This window comes from Macaca mulatta, chromosome 10 (assembly GCF_049350105.2).
Source record: "Macaca mulatta isolate MMU2019108-1 chromosome 10, T2T-MMU8v2.0, whole genome shotgun sequence".
Lineage (NCBI taxonomy): Eukaryota > Metazoa > Chordata > Mammalia > Primates > Cercopithecidae > Macaca > Macaca mulatta.
The window spans coordinates 84,916,640-84,935,929 of record NC_133415.1 but is presented as its reverse complement, the minus strand read 5'-3'; the positions used below and the strand labels follow the sequence as shown (position 1 = coordinate 84,935,929).

The 19,290-nt window shown below is 45.7% G+C and overlaps 1 protein-coding gene across 1 annotated transcript in view; it reads right to left on the bottom strand.

Annotated features, from left to right (window-relative positions):
• Positions 1 to 9,496: 9,496 nt before the first annotated feature.
• Positions 9,497 to 19,290, bottom strand: part of HCK (HCK proto-oncogene, Src family tyrosine kinase) — a 50,046-nt gene continuing 40,252 nt past the window's right edge. The window contains 3 exon segments of the mRNA NM_001435700.1: positions 9,497 to 10,036; positions 12,224 to 12,355; positions 17,630 to 17,783. Coding sequence (NP_001422629.1) covers positions 9,834 to 10,036; positions 12,224 to 12,355; positions 17,630 to 17,783 — 489 coding nt within the window. The 3' untranslated portion in view covers positions 9,497 to 9,833.

Genomic DNA, 19,290 nt, shown 5'->3' with positions numbered 1-19,290 from the left:
GTCAGCGGAAGTGGTGCTCCCAGGTTACGGAGTTTAACTCCGCAAGGTGGTCGCCTAGCTTCAACCGCTCCTGTAGCAGCGGTCAGCAGAGGGTAAAAGGAGTCTTAGCTCCTGCTCCACAGTCTGGTCTGGGAAAGTAAGGTCACTGATTAGTTGAAGAGAGAGAACGGTGTAACTATGGAAGCCATATTAGCTCCTGGCAGAAACTGAGCCTCCCCTATCCCCGCTGCATTGTGGGTAATGGGGGTGTGTGAAAATGCGCTCGTGGTCTCAGCGCCATCTTTACTACTGGCAGGAAGACCCATTGCCAGGGCTACCTGAGACCTTGATTTGAGGGAGAGGGTGGGCACTCGGGCTCCAAGGGCAGTCCGACTCCAAGAACAATTTGTAATTATATATTTAATTATTTGTTTGACTGTCCTATATCCTCTTTAGTAGACTGTAATCCCTATGAGGACAGACCCTGTTTTTTGTTTGTTTTTTATTTTAACCTTGCTCTGCCTCATTCCCATCTGTAAAATGGGAAGGGGGTTCATCATAGGCTTGTGATGAGGATTCAGTGACACAATATTAAATAGGATGTATTCAATAAATAATTGTCAGTATATGTTTATTATACTCCTTTGGGCTTGTGGTAGGTGCCCAATACATTATTTTTTAAGTGAAGGAGTGAAAACCAGCATATTCAGTGGAGGGAGATATCTCTGAACGTGGACGTCATGCACCAGCTTAGTATGTAACTCCAGATAAGTCACGCAATCTTCCTAAGACTCAGTTTCCAAATCTGTAAAAAAGAGACTCAAAGAATCATGGTATTAAGGTTAGGAAAGAACTCAAAGTTCATTTGGCCCATGGATATCACTTTAAACTGAATACAGTGCCATCTTAGACTATTTTAAAAAGCTATTAAAAGAATAGTAATGTTAATAATAATCATCAGCACTTGCTGAGCATTTGGTGTGTGCTGCAGCACTTGGCATTGTGCTAAAACAGTTCATAAGACCCTTTTTATCTAATTCTAGGGGGCAAGGGACAGTTGAACTCTGATCCCCACCTATGGGCACCACTGTGGTGGATTCTCTGCAGATAGCTGCCATCTGGTTCTGTCCATCCTTGCATGATGAGCATACGGTTTCCCTCCTCAAGAGATAGACTCTGTTTTACATGATGTTGAATCTGGCTGGTCATGTTGGTTGCTTTGACTAATAGGATGTGCTACAAGTGATTCTGCCAGTACTGAGCCTAGGCCTTAAGAGGATTGAAAACGCCTGATTCTACCATCTTAGTTATAAAGAAGTGTAGCTACTCTGCTGAAAAGGCACCTGGAGAGAGGGAGGCCCAGCCAACTCCTCAAGACATCCCAGAAACTCCAGCTGAGCACTGTAATAAGTAGTTGAAGTCATCTTGGACATTCCAGCCTCCACTGAGCTGCTAGCTGAATGCAGCTACATGAATAACCTCATGAACCCCATGTGGACCAAAAGAACTGCCCAGCTGAGCCCAGCTGTTTTAGAATGGGGTGGTTTATTATAGATCATTTCAGGAATAGATCATTGAAACACACACCCATTAACTCTTGTGACCGGCACAACCATTCCAAAGATTGGAAGATTGGCTATTAACCCCAAGGAGGAGGAAGCTTGAGAGACTAGGAGGAATTTGCTGCAGTCTCATATGTTCCAAACTTGGAACCAGTTTTTCTAGAGCTTCGATCCTGAGTGTTTCCCACCATTTCTAGCTGCCTGAAGAAGGATAACTGATAAGGAGCAAAGCTCCATAAATGGCTTATTATTTTTTAGTATTTCCGTTTTTTTCTTCTCATGCTTTGTATTTTCCCCTAAAGGGCTTTCACATCCCAATCTCTTTTAGTGACATAAGCCAGAATCCTAGAACTAGACTGCCTGGGTTCAGAGCCCATCTCTACCACTCATTAGCTCCATAACATGGGCAAGTTTCTCTTTTTCTTTCCAAAAAAATATTTTTTTTGAGATGGAGTCTCACTCTGTTGCCCAGGCTGGAGTGCAGTGGCATGATCTCAGCTCACTACAACCTCTGACTCCCGGATTCAAACAATTATCTTGCTTCAGCCTCCTGAGTAGCTGGGATTACAGGTGCATGCCACCAAGCCCAGCTGAGTTTTTGTATTTTCAGTAGAGATGGGGTTTCGCTGTGTTGGCCAGGTTGGTCTAGAACTCCTGACCTCAAGTGATCTGCCTGCCTTGGCCTCCCAAAGGGCTGGGATTACAGGTGTGAGCCACTGAACCTGGCCTAAGTTTTTTTCATTGTTGTAAAATATACGTAACAAAATATTGACTATTTTAATCATTTTTAAGTGCACAATTCAGTGACATCAACTACATTCACAATGTTGCCAGTCATTACCATCCTCCATCTCCAGAACATTTTCATCATCCCTGAAAATGAATATCCATATGGAAAAGAATGAAATTGGACCTTTATCTCATACTATATACAAAAATCAATTCAAAATGGATTACAGACTTATAGGGCCAGAAACTGTAAAGCTACTAGAAGAAGACATGGGGAAACTTGACATTGGCTTGGGCAATGATTTTTTGGATATGTCACTAAAAGCACAGGAAACAAAAGGAAAAATAGACAGGTGAGATTGCATCAACCTTAAAAGCTCTGCACAGCAAAAGAAACAAGAGAGTAAAAAGGTGACCGCCAGAGCTAAAGAAAATATTTACCAATCAAAAACGATCTGATAAGGGGTTAATATCCAAAATATATAAGGAGCTTAAACAACTCAATAGCAAAAACTCCCAAATAACCTGGTTTAAAAATGGGCAAGAGATCTAAGCAGACATTTCTCAGGAGACAGACAAATGGCCAGCAGGTAAATGGAAAGGTGCTCAACATCCTTAATCATCAGGGAAATGTCAATTGAAACCGCAATAAGCAGTCATTTCACACCTCTTAGAACTGTTATTATCAAAATGACACACAATAAGTATTGGCAAGGATGTGGAGAAAAGGGAACTCTTGTGCACTGTTGGTAGGGGTGTAAATTGGTACGGTCACTATGGAAAACAGTATGAATGTTCATCAAAATTGAAATTAACAATAGAACTACCATATGTTGCAGCAATCCCACTTCTGAATATATATCCAAAAGGGAATGAAATCAATGTCTGCACCCCCATATTTATTGCAGCATTATTCATAATAGCCAAGATATGGAAACACTGCAGCTGTAAACTATTATCTATATTTAATATAAGTACATAACTATATATTATTTCTATTTATAAATATAAAATATATATAATTTTTATATATATGTAACATATATATGTAACATATATATATATGTTATGGAGGAAATGTTCCACAAAGGCAAAAGTGCCCATGAAAATCATCATGCAGCTCTGGTTGGTAGCTTGAAATTCACCATGGTGGGAATGTTGACACCACAAAAATCAAGAAGTGCTACCAATCGGGGCTTGAATTTTTGTTTTGCTGGCAACATTTTTTTCTGTAAAGGGCCAGATTAGTAAATATTTTGGACTTTGCCAATCATACGGTTTTGTTACAACTACTCAACTCTGCCATCTTAGTACAAAAGCAGCCACAAACATTACATAAATAATAGACATGACTGTGTTCCAATAAAGCGTAGTTTGCCATAGTTTGCCAAACCCTGGTCTAGACTTAAAGTGATGGAGAAAAAATGTTAATATTGCAGATTAAATTTAATGGTGGGCAGTGTCTATAGCTGTTACCTTGTAACTAGCACAAAAATATGACTTTATTTGAAAGTCTTTCCCTGATCAGCAAAGAATTTGCTCATATCATTGACTAAGTCAAGTTCTGATATATGTCTTCTTTATTTCACTTTCATCTTATTCCTGAATATAACCAAAACTATCAACCCACATTCATGTTGGTACTATACTGGGAAAGCCTATTTGTCAAGCAAGTTACCATTGTGGGCAACTGAAGCTTAATCCTATGGAGCAGCTCTGGGAAATGATGCAAACCACACACCTTGGAGTTACCCCACTGAGGGGCAAGGGAGCAAGGCTGTTTATACACCAACTCCTGGAAGTCATTAGCTGAGTACTGTTCCCAGAGGGTGTTAATTCCTTGGCACTTTCAGCCTTCTGGGAACACTGGCAGCTGAAGCTTTTTGCAGTTTTAGGGAAAACGTCCTCAGAAACAGTGACGCGGGATAATGACCCCTGAAAAGTCCACCCTACTCTAAGAGATACGAGTGGGGCACTGGCAGTGCATGCTGCACCCTTGGAGGTAAGAGTCTAGAGGAAGATTGTCCAGGCTGATATGGTGGTTGTGCCCTAAAAATCCTGTGTTCCACCTATTCATCTCTCTCTCTCTCCCACTGCCAGACCCCTGGCAACAACTGACTTTATTACTGCCTCCATAGTTTTGCTTTTCCAGAATGTCATATAGTTGGAATCATATAGTATGAAATCTTTTCAGATTGGATTCTTTCTTAGCAATATATATTTAAGCTTCCTGAATGTCTTTTCATGGCTGGATAGCACTTTTTTAAAAATTTCTTTTCCTTCTCTCTCTCACACTCTCTTTCCTTCCTCCCTCCCTCCTTTCCTTCCTTTTTTCTCTCTTTCTTTCTTGCTTTCTTGCTTTCTTTCTTTCTAGTTTTGCTCTTTGTTGCCCAGGCTGGAGTGCTGTGGCACGATCTCGGCTCACTGCAACCTCCACTTCTCAGGTTCAAGTGATTCTCCTGTCTCAGTCTCCTGAGTAGCTGGGGTTACAGGCACCTGCCACCACGCCAGGCTAATTTTGGTGTTTTTAGCAGAGACAGAGTTTCACCATGTTGGCCAGGCTAGTCTCTAATTGTTGACCTCAAGTGATCCACCTGCCTCGGCCTCCCAAAGTGCTGGGATTACAGGTGTGAGCCACCACTCCCAGCCTATTTATTTATTTTTAAATTTTCTTTTTGAGACAGAGTTTCACTCTGTCACCCAGGCTGGAGTGCAGTGGCGCAATCTCGGCTCACTGCAACTTCTGCCTCCCAGGTTCAAGTGATTCTTTTGCCTCAGCCTCCCCAGTAGCTGGGACTACAGGTGTTTGCCACCAAGTCTGGCTGATTTTTTTGTATTTTTAGTAGAGATAGGGTTTCGCCATGATGGCCAGGCTGGTATCAAATTCCTGGCCTCAAGTGATCCACCCATCTCAGCCTCCCAAAGTGCGGGGATTATAAGTGTGAGCCACTGTGCCTGGCTATGTTTTTTTTTTTTTTTTTTTTTTTTTGAGACAGAGTCTCACTCTGTCTCCCAGGCTGGAGTGCAGTGGCCGGATCTCAGCTCACTGCACGCTCCGCCTCCCGGGTTTAGGCCATTCTCCTGCCTCAGCCTCCCAAGTAGCTGGGACTACAGGCGCCCGCCACCTCGCCCGGCTAGTTTTGTGTATTTTTTAGTAGAGACGGGGTTTCACCGTGTTAGCCAAGATGGTCTCGATCTCCTAACCTCGCGATCCGCCTGTCTCGGCCTCCCAAAGTGCTGGGATTACAGGCTTGAGCCACCGCGCCCGGCCGTGCCTGGCTATTTATTTATTTTGAGACAGGGTCTCATTCTATCACCCAGGCTGGAGTGCAGTGGTACAATCACGGCTCACTGCAGCCTAGACCTCCTGGGTAGTTCTCCTACCTCAGCCTCCTGAGTAGCTAGGACTACAGGCACCCGCCACCATGCCTGGCCAATTTTTGTATTTTTTGTAGATACAGGGTTTCACCATCTTACCAAGGCTGGTCTCAAACTCCTGGGTTCAAGTGATCCACCTGCCTTGGCTTCCCAGAGTGTTGGGATTACAGACGTGAACCACCATGCCCGGCCAAAATTATTTATTTATTTATTTATTTATATATATATTTATTTATTGAGACAGGGTACTGCTGTCTTGCTGAGGCTGGAGTGCAGTGGCACAGTCACGGCTCACTGCAGCCTCAATCTGCTGAGCTCAGGTGATCCTCCTTCCTCAGCCTCCTGTGTAGCTGGGACGACAGCTGCGTGCCACCACAACCACCTAAATTTTTAACTCTTTGTAGATATGGAGGGGTCCCACTTGTTGCCCAAGCTGGTCTCAAACTTCTGGGCTCAAACAATCCTCCCACCTTAGCCTCCCAAAGTGCTGGGATTACAGGTGTGAGCTACTGCACCTGCACCTGGTCAGCTCTTTTTTCTTAGTGCTGAATAATATCCCATTATATGAATATACCACAATTTGTTTATCCATTCACCTATTGGAGGACATCTTGATTGTTTCCAAGTTTTGGGATTTATGAATAAAGCTGCTATAAATATCCATGTGCCATTTTTTTTGTGTGTGTAGATATAAGTTTTCAACTCATATGGGAGCACAATTGCTGGATTGTGTGGTAGGTTATGTTTAGTTTGGTAATAAACTGCCAAATACCTTCCAAAGTGGCTGTACCATTGTGCATTCCCACCAGCAATGAATGAGAGTTCCTGTTGCTCCACATCCTCATCAGCATTTGGTGTCATCAGTGTTTTGAATCTTAGCTATTTTAGCAGATACTTTTTTTCAATTGTTGGGTTTTAAGAGTTGTTTATATATTGTGGATACCAATCCTTCATCAGAGATATTTTTTGCAAATACTTTTTACAAGCTTGGGGATCATGGTTTTCTTTTCTTTTCTTTTTTTTAAGACAGAGGTTTGCTCTTGTCACCCAGACTGGAGTGCAATGGTGTGCTCACTGCAACCTCCGCCTCCTGGGTTCAAGTGATTCTCCTGCCTCAGCCTCCCCAGTAGTTGGGATTACAGGCACCTGCCACTACGCCTGGCTAATTTTGTATTTTTAATTGAGACAGGGTTTTACCATGTTGGCCAGGCTGGTCTTGAATTCCTGACCTCCTGTGATCCACCTGCCTTGACCTCCCAAAGTTCTGGGATTACAGGCGTGAGCCACTGGGCTCAGCCATGTTTCTATTTTCTTAATAGTGTCTTGGGCAGAGCAGAGTTTTTGACTTTAAAGAGGTACAATTTATCTTTTTTTTTTCTTTTGTGGATCATGCTTTTGGTGTTGCATCTATCCCCATGTTTTTACCTGTCTTTTCGGTGACCAGAGGGACAAATCAGTGTTGGTTTCAGCAGTATAAATTGAAAGAGCAGAAAGCAGAAATTGATCCCTTAACCTTGTCCATAAGCAGTAGGCTTCAACTCCTGAGATAGTGCCTCAGTCACTGTGGCTGTCATACTTCTATGTAACAAAACAACCCCGGAACACAAAGGCTTATTATCGTAAGCATCTATTTCTCTCTCACATATCCGCAGGTCAGATGGAGTTCAGTTGATCTAGGCTGGGCTCAGGCCTGCAGGTTGGTCTGGGTCTGCTCCATCTGTCACTCATCTTCCTTGGACCATGTTCTTTTCAGGGCAAAAGACTGGAAGGCAAGCCCAGCCCCACAAGCACGTTTCAAGCCTCTGCTTGCATCACATGTGCTAACATCCCATTGGCTAAAGCAAGTCTCATGGTCAAGTTCAACACTGGTGGCACAGGGAAGTGTACTCCTCCCATCAGATTATTATCACAAATCATAAGGCAAATTTCCATCAGAAGACCCTGGACTCTGCTTTCATGTACCCAAGCCACATCCCAAACTAGAAAGCAAGAAAGAAATTACCAACTAGGTAAGTTGAAACCCTACTAGCTTTATTTTCCACTGTTCTTATAGTCAGTTCCTAAGGTCAGAACCCCACCCTACTCAGAGGTACAGAATCAAGTTAGTGTAGGATTCTCTGGGACCCAGGGGGTGATGTGATGTACAACCTTCAGGGGATGCAATAATATGGAAAGGTGGTGTTTCCTTTTTACCCATTGTCCACCTCTTTCTGTCTTTCTCTGTGTGATAATAACTAGCTGCCAGGGATTCTCAGCTGAGGCAACATTAGGGAAGCCCCCACCACTTTGTCTTCTCTGCTTCCTACGCAGGTCTCCCACCTCTCCACTGAGAGCTTCCTCTGTAGGGTACTAGATACTCTCAGCAGCCATATCTCCAGATCGGGATTCCTGCAATGGCAAATGCCACCTCAACAAGTATAATGGCTGCTTGACCATGGGGAATGTCAGGTCTGTAGGCAGCCCCCAGCCCTGGAGGCAGCCCCCAGCTCTGGGGAGCTGTAAACTGACCAGCTTTTGTAGCATTGTGGCCTAACGGGAAAGTCAGGGTCCCGAATCATGAGAAACCATTCCTGTCATCCTGGAAGACCCAGCTCCTTGGAGGCAAAACCCATCCAGCATCTGGATACCAGTGGAGAAGGCAGGACAGTGCCCCCCACCGAGAGATGTTCATGCCCTAACCCTCAGAGCCTATGAAAATGTTACCTCACATGGCAAAAGGGACTTTGCAAAGGTGATTAGGAATCCTGAGATGAAAAGATTATTCTGAATTATCCAGGTGGGTCCAAGGAGTTCTTACAAATTAAAGAGGGGAAGAAGACTCAGAGCCAGAGGAGATATGATGGAAGCAAAGTTAGGAGTAATGAGCGAAAGGGGCTGATGAGTGAAGGAATGGGAGCAGCCTCTAGAAACTGGGAAAGGCATGGAAACAAATTCTCCCCTAGAGCCTCTAAAATGAATGCAACCCATTTCAGTCCCTCTGACTTCTGGAACAGTAAAGTTATACTTGTATGTATGTGTGTATGTATGTATGTATGTATGTATGCATGCATGTATGTATTGAGACAGGGTCTCACTCTTCTGGAGCAGTAAAGTTATACATGTATGTATGTATGTATGTACTTATTTATTTATTGAGAAAGGGTCTCCATCTCTTGCCCAGGCTGGAGTGCAGTGGCACAATCTCGGCTCACTGCAACGTCCACATCCCGGGTTCAAGCAATTCTCCTGCCTCAGCTTCCCCAGTAGCAGGCGCCCACCACCATGCCTGGCTATTTTTTGTATTTTTAGTAGAGACAGGGTTTCAGCATGTTGGCAGGCTGGTCTTGAACTCCTGATCTCAAGTGATCACCCACCTCAGTCTCCCAAAATGCTGGGATTACAGGCATGAGCCATTATGCCTGGCCCAGTAACGTTATGCAGTTGTGTTGCCTTAAGCCACCAAATATGTGGTAATTTGTTACAGGAGCAAGAGGAAACGAATACAGCCAGCAACTATTTTAGGACAGTTAGAAAACCTCAAGTATCGAACCCCACTTTTCTTTCCTTTCTTTCTTCTTCTTCTTCTTCTTTTTTTTTTTTTTTGAAATGTGGTCTCACTCTGTTGCTCAGGCTAGAGTGCAGTGGCATGATCATAGCTCACTGCAGCCTCGACCTCCTGGGCTCAAGAAATCCCCCGCCCCTCAGTCTCCCAAAGCACTGGTATTACAGGTGGGAGTCACTGCACCCAGTCTGAACCCCACTTGTCTTTGTACTTCTGGTCCCCAGGAGAGTCCGTCACACTTTCTGACTTGTCATACAGCAAGATGGCAAATAGATATTCAGGAATTGGAAGGACAAGAAAACCAACCTTTTGGTAAAGACTTTGGCATTTATATCTTTTATTTAAATATTCATTTCACTATTTTGAAAGTTTCCCTTCCAAATCACAGCTGTAACTAAAATCCAACCATTCCAGGAAATAGAAATATCAACTTGGGGGCTTCCTGAGAATGTCAGATTGTGGATTGCGAGAGTCAAAAAGAGATTTTCCAGTCCAACCCACTCACTGGACAGATGAGGAAACCGTGGCTGAAGCGAGGGTGGGTGTCTGGGAGTAGGGAGGGGGCGTGGGCCCTGGTGGATGGTGCTGGAGCCACCTTGCAGCCACCACCTGGGCACCCCCTGGCCCTACCCTGGTCCTCCCCATCATGGCTGCTGTTGGTACTGGCTCTCTGTGGCCGTGTAGAAGTCATCCAGCACACTCTGGATGTATTCGAAGGTCGGCCGCTCCTCCGGACGGTTCTTCCAGCAGCGCATCATGATGTTGTAAAGCTCCTCTGGGCAGTTCTCCGGGCGAGGCATCCGGTATCCACGCTCCAGAGCTCGGATCACTTCGGGGTTTGACATCCCTGAAAAGGAGCCGTGGAATTAAAAAAGGAAGCAGTTGGGAAATGAGAGCCCAGGGGTGGCAGGTCCTGTGGCCCCCCCCAGCAACCATCACTCCCCACCTCGCTCGCAAGCTGAGCCCCTCCCACTGTGAAAGCCAGAGACTTCCACCCTCAGCTTCACTTGCAGCTAGGTCATAGGCCGGGGACCCAGTTTGGGCCAATGGGAGCGGATGGGGAGGTCTGCTGGGAGAGTGCCAGGAAAGGTTTTCCTCCCGCTTAGAGGAGAGGCTTTGGAGAACGCACCCTTCCTTTGAACACTGTGAGATACTTATGATACTTGGAGCTGCAACAACCATCTGACAACATGGAGAAGACCATCACAGAGACAGGAACCCAGAGTCCTGACAGCTGCTGAACTGCTGAACTAACCAGTCACCCATGGCAGATGGGGAGTAATAGCTTGCTTCTGTTTCAGTTACTCTTTGTCTGTTATTTTGTTGCTTGCTGCGGAACACATCCTAATGGATTTAGCTTCTACTGTGTGTTGCCTAGTTTTAACTAGTGCACCCTCAAGACAAAACAGTCAGGTGGTCAGATTCAATGTCAACCTATGGATGGGACTATTTTCTTGTTCAATTTAAGTTTTTATTAGTTATTCATAAGAATAGCCATTCAATATCTGTGATCCCCAATTTTATATTATCAGTCTCAAACTCCAAACTCATGAACTGAAGTGCTTCCTTTACTTGGATGTCTCTATACTTAAGTCATCTCAAACTTAACAGAGCTAAAACAGAGCTCTTCAATTTCTGTCCCTAGACCATTACCCACCCTATGGTGCAAAGCCAGGGTAATCATCCCTGATTCTCTCTCTCTCACCTCCTAAGTCAGCAAGTCAAATCTTCTCTTCTTTTGAAACGTAGCAGCAGTTCATCAACGTATGCCAGTCACGAATGCCACCACCCTGTCCAGACCATCATCACCTCTGCCTGGACCACTGCTGTGGCCTCCTCAATGGCTGCCACCCTGTTCCCCTTCCCTCCCATTCACTCTCCACGCTGAACCAAAACATTGCTTAAAAATGGAAATCACCAGCCTGTCAACATAGCAACACCTTGTCTCTCAAAAAATTTAAAACATTAGCTGGGCATGGTAGTGTGTGTCTGTAATCTCAGCATTTTGGGAGGCCAAGGCTGGAGGATTGTTTGAGCCTGGAAATTAGAGACCAGGCTGCGCAATGTAGTGAGACCAAGTCTCTACAAAAAAATAAAAAATAGCCAAGCATGGTGGCACATGCCTCTGGTCCCAGATACTCAGGAGACTGAAGTGGGAGGATCACTTGAGCCTAGGAAGTCGAGGCTGCAGTGAGCTATGATCGCACCACTGCACTCCAGCCTCGGTGACAGAGTGACACCTTGTCAAAAAAAAAAAAAAAAAAAAAAAAGAAAGGTGGAGAAAGGACAAGATCTGATTCACAGTTTAGAATTATCCTGGCTGTATGTGGAGAATAGGCTGTAGGATGAGGAGGGAGAAAGCAGTAAGACTGATGAGGAGGCTGCTGCACCATCTATGGGAGACGACACTGGCCTGGATGTAGTGGAGACTGTGGGGTTCAAAGTGGTGAGACGTGGAATATGTTTTGGAGTTGAGTGGCCAAAATCTTGTGACTGCTCCATTGTCACAGGGGTGCGGACAGGCACGGTGGCTCACGTCTGTAATCCCAGCACTTTGGGAGGCCGAGACAGGAGGGTTACCTAAGGTCAGGAGTTCGAGACCAGCTTGGTCAACATGGTAAAACCTCATCTCTACTAAAAATACAAAAATTAGCCAGGCATGGTGGCGGGCGCCTGTAATCCCAGTTACTCAGGAGGTTGAGGCAGGAGAATCGCTTGAACCCAGGAGGCAGAGGTTGCAGTGAGCCAAGATTGTGCCATTGCACTCCAGCCTGGTGACAGAGTGAGACTCTGTCTCAAAAAAAAAAAAAAAAAAAAAAAAGTCATAGGAGTGAGAGAGAAGGAAGGGCCAAGGAAGCCCCCAGACTTCAGGCTTAAGACATTGGATGGATGGAGGTGCCTTTAACTAAGATGGGAAAGGTGAGGGAAAGTTGGGGGTGAGGATCAATAACTCAGTTTGAATGGACATGTTGTCTAGATGAACCCGTTGCCAGGATGCCCTGGAAGCAGCCCCGAGCTGATGTCCTTTCCCTACCTGGGTAAGGGATGCGGCCGTAGGTGACGATCTCCATCAGCAGGATACCAAAGGACCAGACGTCTGACTTGATGGTGAAGGAGCCAAAGTTGATGGCTTCAGGAGCTGTCCACTTGATGGGGAACTTGGCCCCTGCAGGGTTGAACAGAGCAGAGTCAGGGGAAGGTTGGGGAGCTATGAGGGTTGGGATTCTGCTAAGGTGGGGGAACAGGCAAGGGCAACAGTTGCCAACATCTGCCCATGCAGACCTGCAATTCCCCTGTTACGTGGCCTCCCTGTGGAAGCAAGGGACATCCATCCTGAGGACAGATGGCTAAACAAGGAGGAGTGGGCAGAGGGGCCTGGGGTATGGCGTGGAAGTTCACTCTAGAAGCCTCTTCGTTGATTCAGCTGATACCCCAGTTAACTACAACTCCGAAGAGTGGAATCCCAGAGGCCACAGCTCTTTGGGGACAGAAGGAGGCTTCAGAGGCCCTTGAGTCCAGGTTGCAGCCAATGTCTCAGTCCTCTCACCCCGGGCAATGGGAAAAGGGAGGATTCTGGCTCCCAGCCCATGAGGTTTCCACCAGTCACTGTGTGTCTCCCCCTTTACCCACCCCTCCTCCCACCTAGTCTGACATGGGTTTAGTTAGCCTTTTCATTTTTTTTTTTTTCTTTTAGAAGCAGGGTCTCACTCTGTTGCCCAGGCTGGAGCACAGTGGCACAATCATAGTTCACTGAAGCCTCGAACTCCTGACCTCAAGCTATCCTCCTGCCTCAGCCTCTCAAGCAGCTGGGTTCACAGGTGTGCCCCACTATGCCAAGCTAATTAAAAATTTTTTTGGCCAGGTGCAGTGGCTCATGCCTGTAATCCCAGCACTTTGAGAGGCTGAGGAAGAGGATCACCTGAGGTCAGGAATTCGAGACCAGCCCGGCCAACCCTATCTCTACTAAAAATACAAAATTAGCTGGGTGTGGTGGCAGGTGCCTGTAGTTCCAGCTACAGGCTGAGGCAGGAGAATTGCTTGAACCCAGGAGGCGGAGGTTGCAGTGAGCTGAGATCATGCCACTGCACTCCAGCCTGGATGATAGAGTCAGACTCCGTCTCAAAAATGAAATAAAATAAAATAAAATTTGTAGAGACAGTGTCTTATTATGTTACCCAGCCTGGTCTCAAAACTCCTGGGCTCAAGCAGTCCTCCCACTTTGGCCTCCTAAAGCACTGGGATTACAGGTGTGAGCCACCGCACTGGGCCTAGTTATCCTTTTTTAGTGTTTATCTTAATTATATCATGGTTGGTGAACAAGGTCTATAGAATATTGTTCTTTGGAGTTTGTTGAGACCTGCTTTATGACTGAGTACACGGTCAGGTTTTGAAAATGTTCTGTGTGTGTGTTTGTGTGTGTGTGTGTGAGAGAGAGTATGTGTGTGTATATGTGTTTTCTCCTTCCTCCTTTGGCTCTAGAGACTTTTCTTGATTTCCTGCTTATCTTCTTCTGGTTTAGACATTATACATTCTACTTTTATTCCTTTAGTCATTACCCTTATTTATTTATTTATTTATTTATTTTTTGAGATGGAGTCTCGCTCTGTCACCAGGCTGGAGTGCAGTTGTGCTATCCTGGCTCACTGCAAGCTCTGCCTCCTGGGTTCATGCCATTCTCCTGCCTCAGCCTCCCAAGTAGCTGGGACTACAGGCGCCCACCACCACGCCCGGCTAATTTTTTGTGTTTTTAGTAGAGACGGGGTTTCACCGTGTTAGCCAGGATGGTCTCGATCTCCTGACCTCATGATCCACCCGCCTCAGCCTTCCAAAGTGCTGGAATTACAGTCATGAGCCAACGTGTCTGGCCCTATTTATTTATTTTTTTTGAGACAAGGTCTTGCTCTGTTACACAGGCTGGAGTACAGTGACATGATCTTGGCTCACTGCAGCCTCAACCTCCTGGGCTCAAGCGATTCTCCCACCTCAGCCTCCTGAGTAGCTGGGACCACAGGCTCACACCACCATGCCTGACTTATTTTTAAATTTTTTGTAGAGATTGCCCAGGCTGGTTTCGAACTCCTGGGCTCAAGCAGTCTGCCCATTTTGGCCTCCCAAAGTGCCGGGATTACAGCCACTGTGCCCGGCCTAAAATTTTTTTTTATTGTGTTATAACATACATGAAATAATATGCACAAATCTTTAATATCCATTTTGCTGCAGCTTTGTATATGTATATACCCTTGTAATCACCATCAGGTTGGGGTGTAGAACATTTTCAGCAATTCAGAAGGCTCCTTTCTGCCTCCTTCCAGTTAATACCCCCTTACTTAAGGTGACTGCAGGCTGTGCATGGTGGCTTATGCCTATAATCCTAGCACCTTCAGAGCCTGAGGCAGGAGGATCACTTAAGGCCAGGAGTTTGAGACCAGCCTGGGCAACACAGTGAGATACTGTTATCTACAAAAAATAAAAAAAAATTAGCTGGGCATGGTAGCACATATCTGTAGTTTCAGGTACTCGAGAGGCTGAGGTTGGAGGATTGCTTGAGCCCAAGAATTGGAGGCTACAGTGAGCTATGCTCTCACCCCTCCACTACAGCCTGGGTAACAGAGCAAGCACTTATCTTTTTTTTTTCTTTTTCCTTTTGAGATGGAGTCTTACTCTGTCACCCAGGCTGGAGTGCAATGGCACAATCTTGGCTCACTGCTGCAACCTCCGCCTCCCGGGTTCAAACGATTCTCCTGCCTCAGCCTCCCGAGTAGCTGAGGCTACAGGCACCTGCCACCACGCCTGGCTAATTTTTGTATTTTTAGTAGAGACAGGGTTTCACCATATTGGCCAGCTGGTCTCAAACTCCTGACCTTGTGATCCACCTGCCTTGGCCTCCCAAAGTGCTGTGATTACAGGCATGAGCCACTGCGCCCAGCTGCACCCGTCTCTTTAAAAAATAAGACTGGCACAGCCGGGCGCGGTGGCTCAAGCCTGTAATCCCAGCACTTTGGGAGGCCGAGAAGGGCGGATCACGAAGTCAGGAGACTGAGACCATCCTGGCTAACCCGGTGAAACCCCGTCTCTACTAAAAATATACAAAAAAAAAACTAGCCGGGCGAGGTGGCGGGCGCCTGTAGTCCCAGCTACTCGGGAGGCTAAGGCAGGACAATGGCGTAAACCCGGGAGGCGGAGCTTGCAGTGAGCTGAGATCCGGCCACTGCACTCCAGCCTGGGCAACAGAGTGACACTCCGTCTCAAAAAAAAAAAAACAACAACAACAACTGGCACAGTGGCTCACGTCCATAATCCTAGCACTGCGGGAGGGTCAGGTGAGTGAATCACTTGAGGTCAGCAGTTCGAGACCAGCCTGGCCAACATGGTGAAACCCTGTCTCTACTAAAAATACAAAACTAGCCAGGCATGATGGCGCGTGCTTGTAATCCCAGCTGCCTGGGAGGCTGAGGCAGGACAATCGCTTAAACCCAGGAGGTGCAGGTTGCAGTGAGCTGAGATCGCGCCAGTGCACTCCAGCCTGGGCAGCAGAGTGAGACTCCGTCTCAAAATAAATAAATAAATAAATAAATAAATAAATAAATAAATAAATAAAAACTAAGCTAACAGAAAATAAAGGTGACTGCAATTCTGACCTCTAGTGCTATAAAAATTTTTTGCCTGTTTCTTTAATAGCGTTATGGAGATAGAATGCACAGACCATACATTTCACCCATTTAAAGTGTATAATTCTGTGGCTTTCAGAATATTCACAAAGTTGTGGATTTTAGAATATTTTCATCACATTTCCTTGCAAAAAACCCACAGAAGTCACTCCTCATTTCTCCCAACTCCCCACTGCCAGCTGTAGGCACCAATAATCTACTTTCTGTCTCTTTAGATTTGTCTGTTCTGAGCCAGGCGTGGTGGCTCATGCCTGTAATCCCAGCACTTTGGGAGGCCGAGGCGGGCAGATCACTAGAGGTCAGGAGTTTGAGTTCAGCCTGGCCAACATGGTGAAACCCCATCTCTACTAAAAATATAAAAATTAGCCGGGCATGGTGGTGCGTGCCTGTAATCCCAGCTACTTAGGAGGCTGAGGCACAAAATCGCTTGAACCTGGTAGGCAGAGGTTGCAGTGAGCCAAGATTGAGCCACTGCACTCCAGCCTGGGTAGCAGAGAAAGACTCCATCTCAAAGAAAAGAAAAAAAAAAAGATTGCCTGTTCTGGACTTTTCATAGAAGAGGAATTATACAATATGTCGTCTTCATGTTGACTTTCCTTTAACATAATGTTTTTAAGGGTCATCTTTGTTCTAACCTGGCATAGTACTTCATTCCATTTTATGGCCAAATAATATTCCATTGTATGGATATACCACATTTTCTTTATCTGTTCATAAATTGGTGGACATTAAAGTGCGTTGTTTCCATTTTTTGGCTATTAGGAAGAATGCTGCCATGAATGTCCGTTTACGAGTTTTGTCTCTTTTTGGATTTCACAAAAATGGAACCAATCGGCATCTACTATTTTTTTTTTTCTTGGTCTAATTTCTTTCGTTTTGATATTATACCTGTGAGAGGTACCCATTTTGGTGCATTTAGCATTGGCTTGTGCTTTTTTCTTTCTCTCTCTTTCTCTCTTTTTTTTTTTTTTATTTGACAAGATCTTGCTCTGTAGACCAGGCTGGATGCAGTGGCACGATCATGGCTTACTGCAGCCTCGACTTCCTAGACTCAAGTGATCCTCTCACCCTAACCTCCTGAGTAGCCACAACTACAGGCATGCGCCACCATGCCTGGCTAATTTTATTTTATTTATTTATTTTTTAAATTTATTTATTATTATTATTATACTTTAAGTCTAGGGTACATGTGCATAACGTGCAGGTTTGTTACATATGTATACTTGTGCCATGTTGGTGTGCTGCACCCATCAACTCGTGGCTAATTTTAAAATTTCTGTAGAGACTAGATCTCCCTGTGTTGCCCAGGCTGGTCTTGAGCTTCTGGGCTCAAGCAGTCCTCCTAAAGTGCTGGGATTACAGGCGTGAGCCACTGAGCCTGGCCGGTTTGTGCTTTTTCATCACTGCGTGGTATTGTATTTTGTGAATGTACCACAGTGTATACATCCATCCTCCTGCTGTGGACATCTGGATATCCTCCCATTTTTGTCTGTTATGCACAAAGCTGCTCATACTCTTAATTTCAACATATATTTGCCCACTTCCTCTAAAATCTATCAGTACTTCTCAATCTGATCTAAAATCTCCTCAAAATCTCTGGGTGAGACTCTGAAGTTCAGGACATTATCCAGAAAGATCCACCAAGCTCAAGAATGCACAGCTAATACGAGGGCAGACCCTTGCATTTTACCAATCGCTCTCACAGGTATCAACTCTCAACAATCACAACCATCCAAATGGGCAACGTGGGGCTGCTTGGCAGCGTTCCCTACCTTCCCGAGCTGTGTACTCATTGTCCTCAATGATCCGGGCCAGGCCAAAGTCAGCAATCTTACACACCAAGGATGCAGAGACCAAGATGTTGGCGGCTCGGAGGTCTCGGTGGATGTAGTTCCTCTGCTCGATGAAGGCCATGCCTTCTGCAATCTGCACCCCAAACAGAGACACCTTTGTCCTCAGACCTGGCCTACACCAAGATGGCCCCACCAGAAAGCAGCAGAGAGGTGTTTAAGTGGAAGAAAATGGGAAATGTCTGCACCAGCCCTCCCTCTTTTGTCAGGAGGGCCCCAGGGCTCAGGGTGGCATTCGTCCATCAATCCATTCAGGTTAGGGGGATCCCTAAGGCCTGGGCCAGTCTGGGGGATTCTCAAGAGTTCCAAGACTTCCAGAGAGCACTTTGAAATGTTCTCAGGGAAAAAGCAATGGGACTATTTCTCTGGGACCTATTCTTCCAGGAACACACATGCACGCACACACACACACACACACACACACACACACCCACACCCCCACACCCTAGGATACTATGAAGAGCTTTCACCTTCAACTCTCTTTCTGGGGACAACCTAGGCTTATGTCGTATTCTGCTATACCTCTCCTATCTTCCTCATGCCCCAGCCTGGGTAAGGAAAATTCACCTATTTACTCAAAAGAAATCTACTGAGTGTCTTGTGGGTGCCAGACACGTTGCTTGAACAGGTGACGAGCTAGGCAAAGCCCCTACAGGTGGTAAGTACCATAAAGAAAAGATAAAATAGGCTGGGCATGGTGGCTTACACTTGTAATCCCAGTACTTTGGGAGGCCGAGGTGGGTGGATCACTTGAGGCCAGGAGTTCAAGACCAGCCTGGACAACATGGCAAAAACCCATCTCTACTAAAAATACAAAAAGAAGATGAGCGTGGTGGTGCACGCCTGTAATCCCATCTGCTCAGGAGGCTGAGACACGAGAATTGCTTGGACCCAGGAGGCAGAGACTGCAGTGAGCTGAGATCGTGCCACTGTCCTCTAGCCTGGGTGACAGAGCGAGACTCTGTCTCAAAAAGAAGAAAAAATAAAACAGAGTAACAAAATATGACCTGTAGAGAGCTTTTTCAGATTGGGCGTTCAGGGAAACCTGCTTTGAGGGGGTGAGATTTTAGCAAAGATCTGAATGGTGATAATAATAAGTGTGTCCCATAAGAATATTCTAGGCAGAGAGAACATCAGGTGCAAAGGTGTGGAAGTAGGAAAGAGCTTGGGTGTTCATGGAACAGCAGAGGCCAGTGTGGCAGCAGAAGATGCCACAGAGAGAGTATGGAGAGTTGAAGTGGAGAGGAAGGCCGCCAATCATGAACTGCCTTGTAGGCCAGGAGAGGAGGGTGGGTTTTATTCTGAGCGTGCTGGGGAGATATTAGAGGCCTTCGAGCAGGAGCGTGACATGTTCTGATGTACATTTAAAGATCACCATGGCTGCTGAGTGAATAACAGACTGCGGGGAGGATTCTTATTCACGCCAGGGACCCTAGAAGCCTCTGATGAAAACACAAGGATTATATCTTGCAGACACTTTTACTTACAAGGGTTTGGACAAGAGAGGTTGAAGATGAACCCTCAGATGCCCAGAAAGCAGCACTTTTGGTTTGCAAACTGGGCTATGAGCTCTTTGAGGCAGG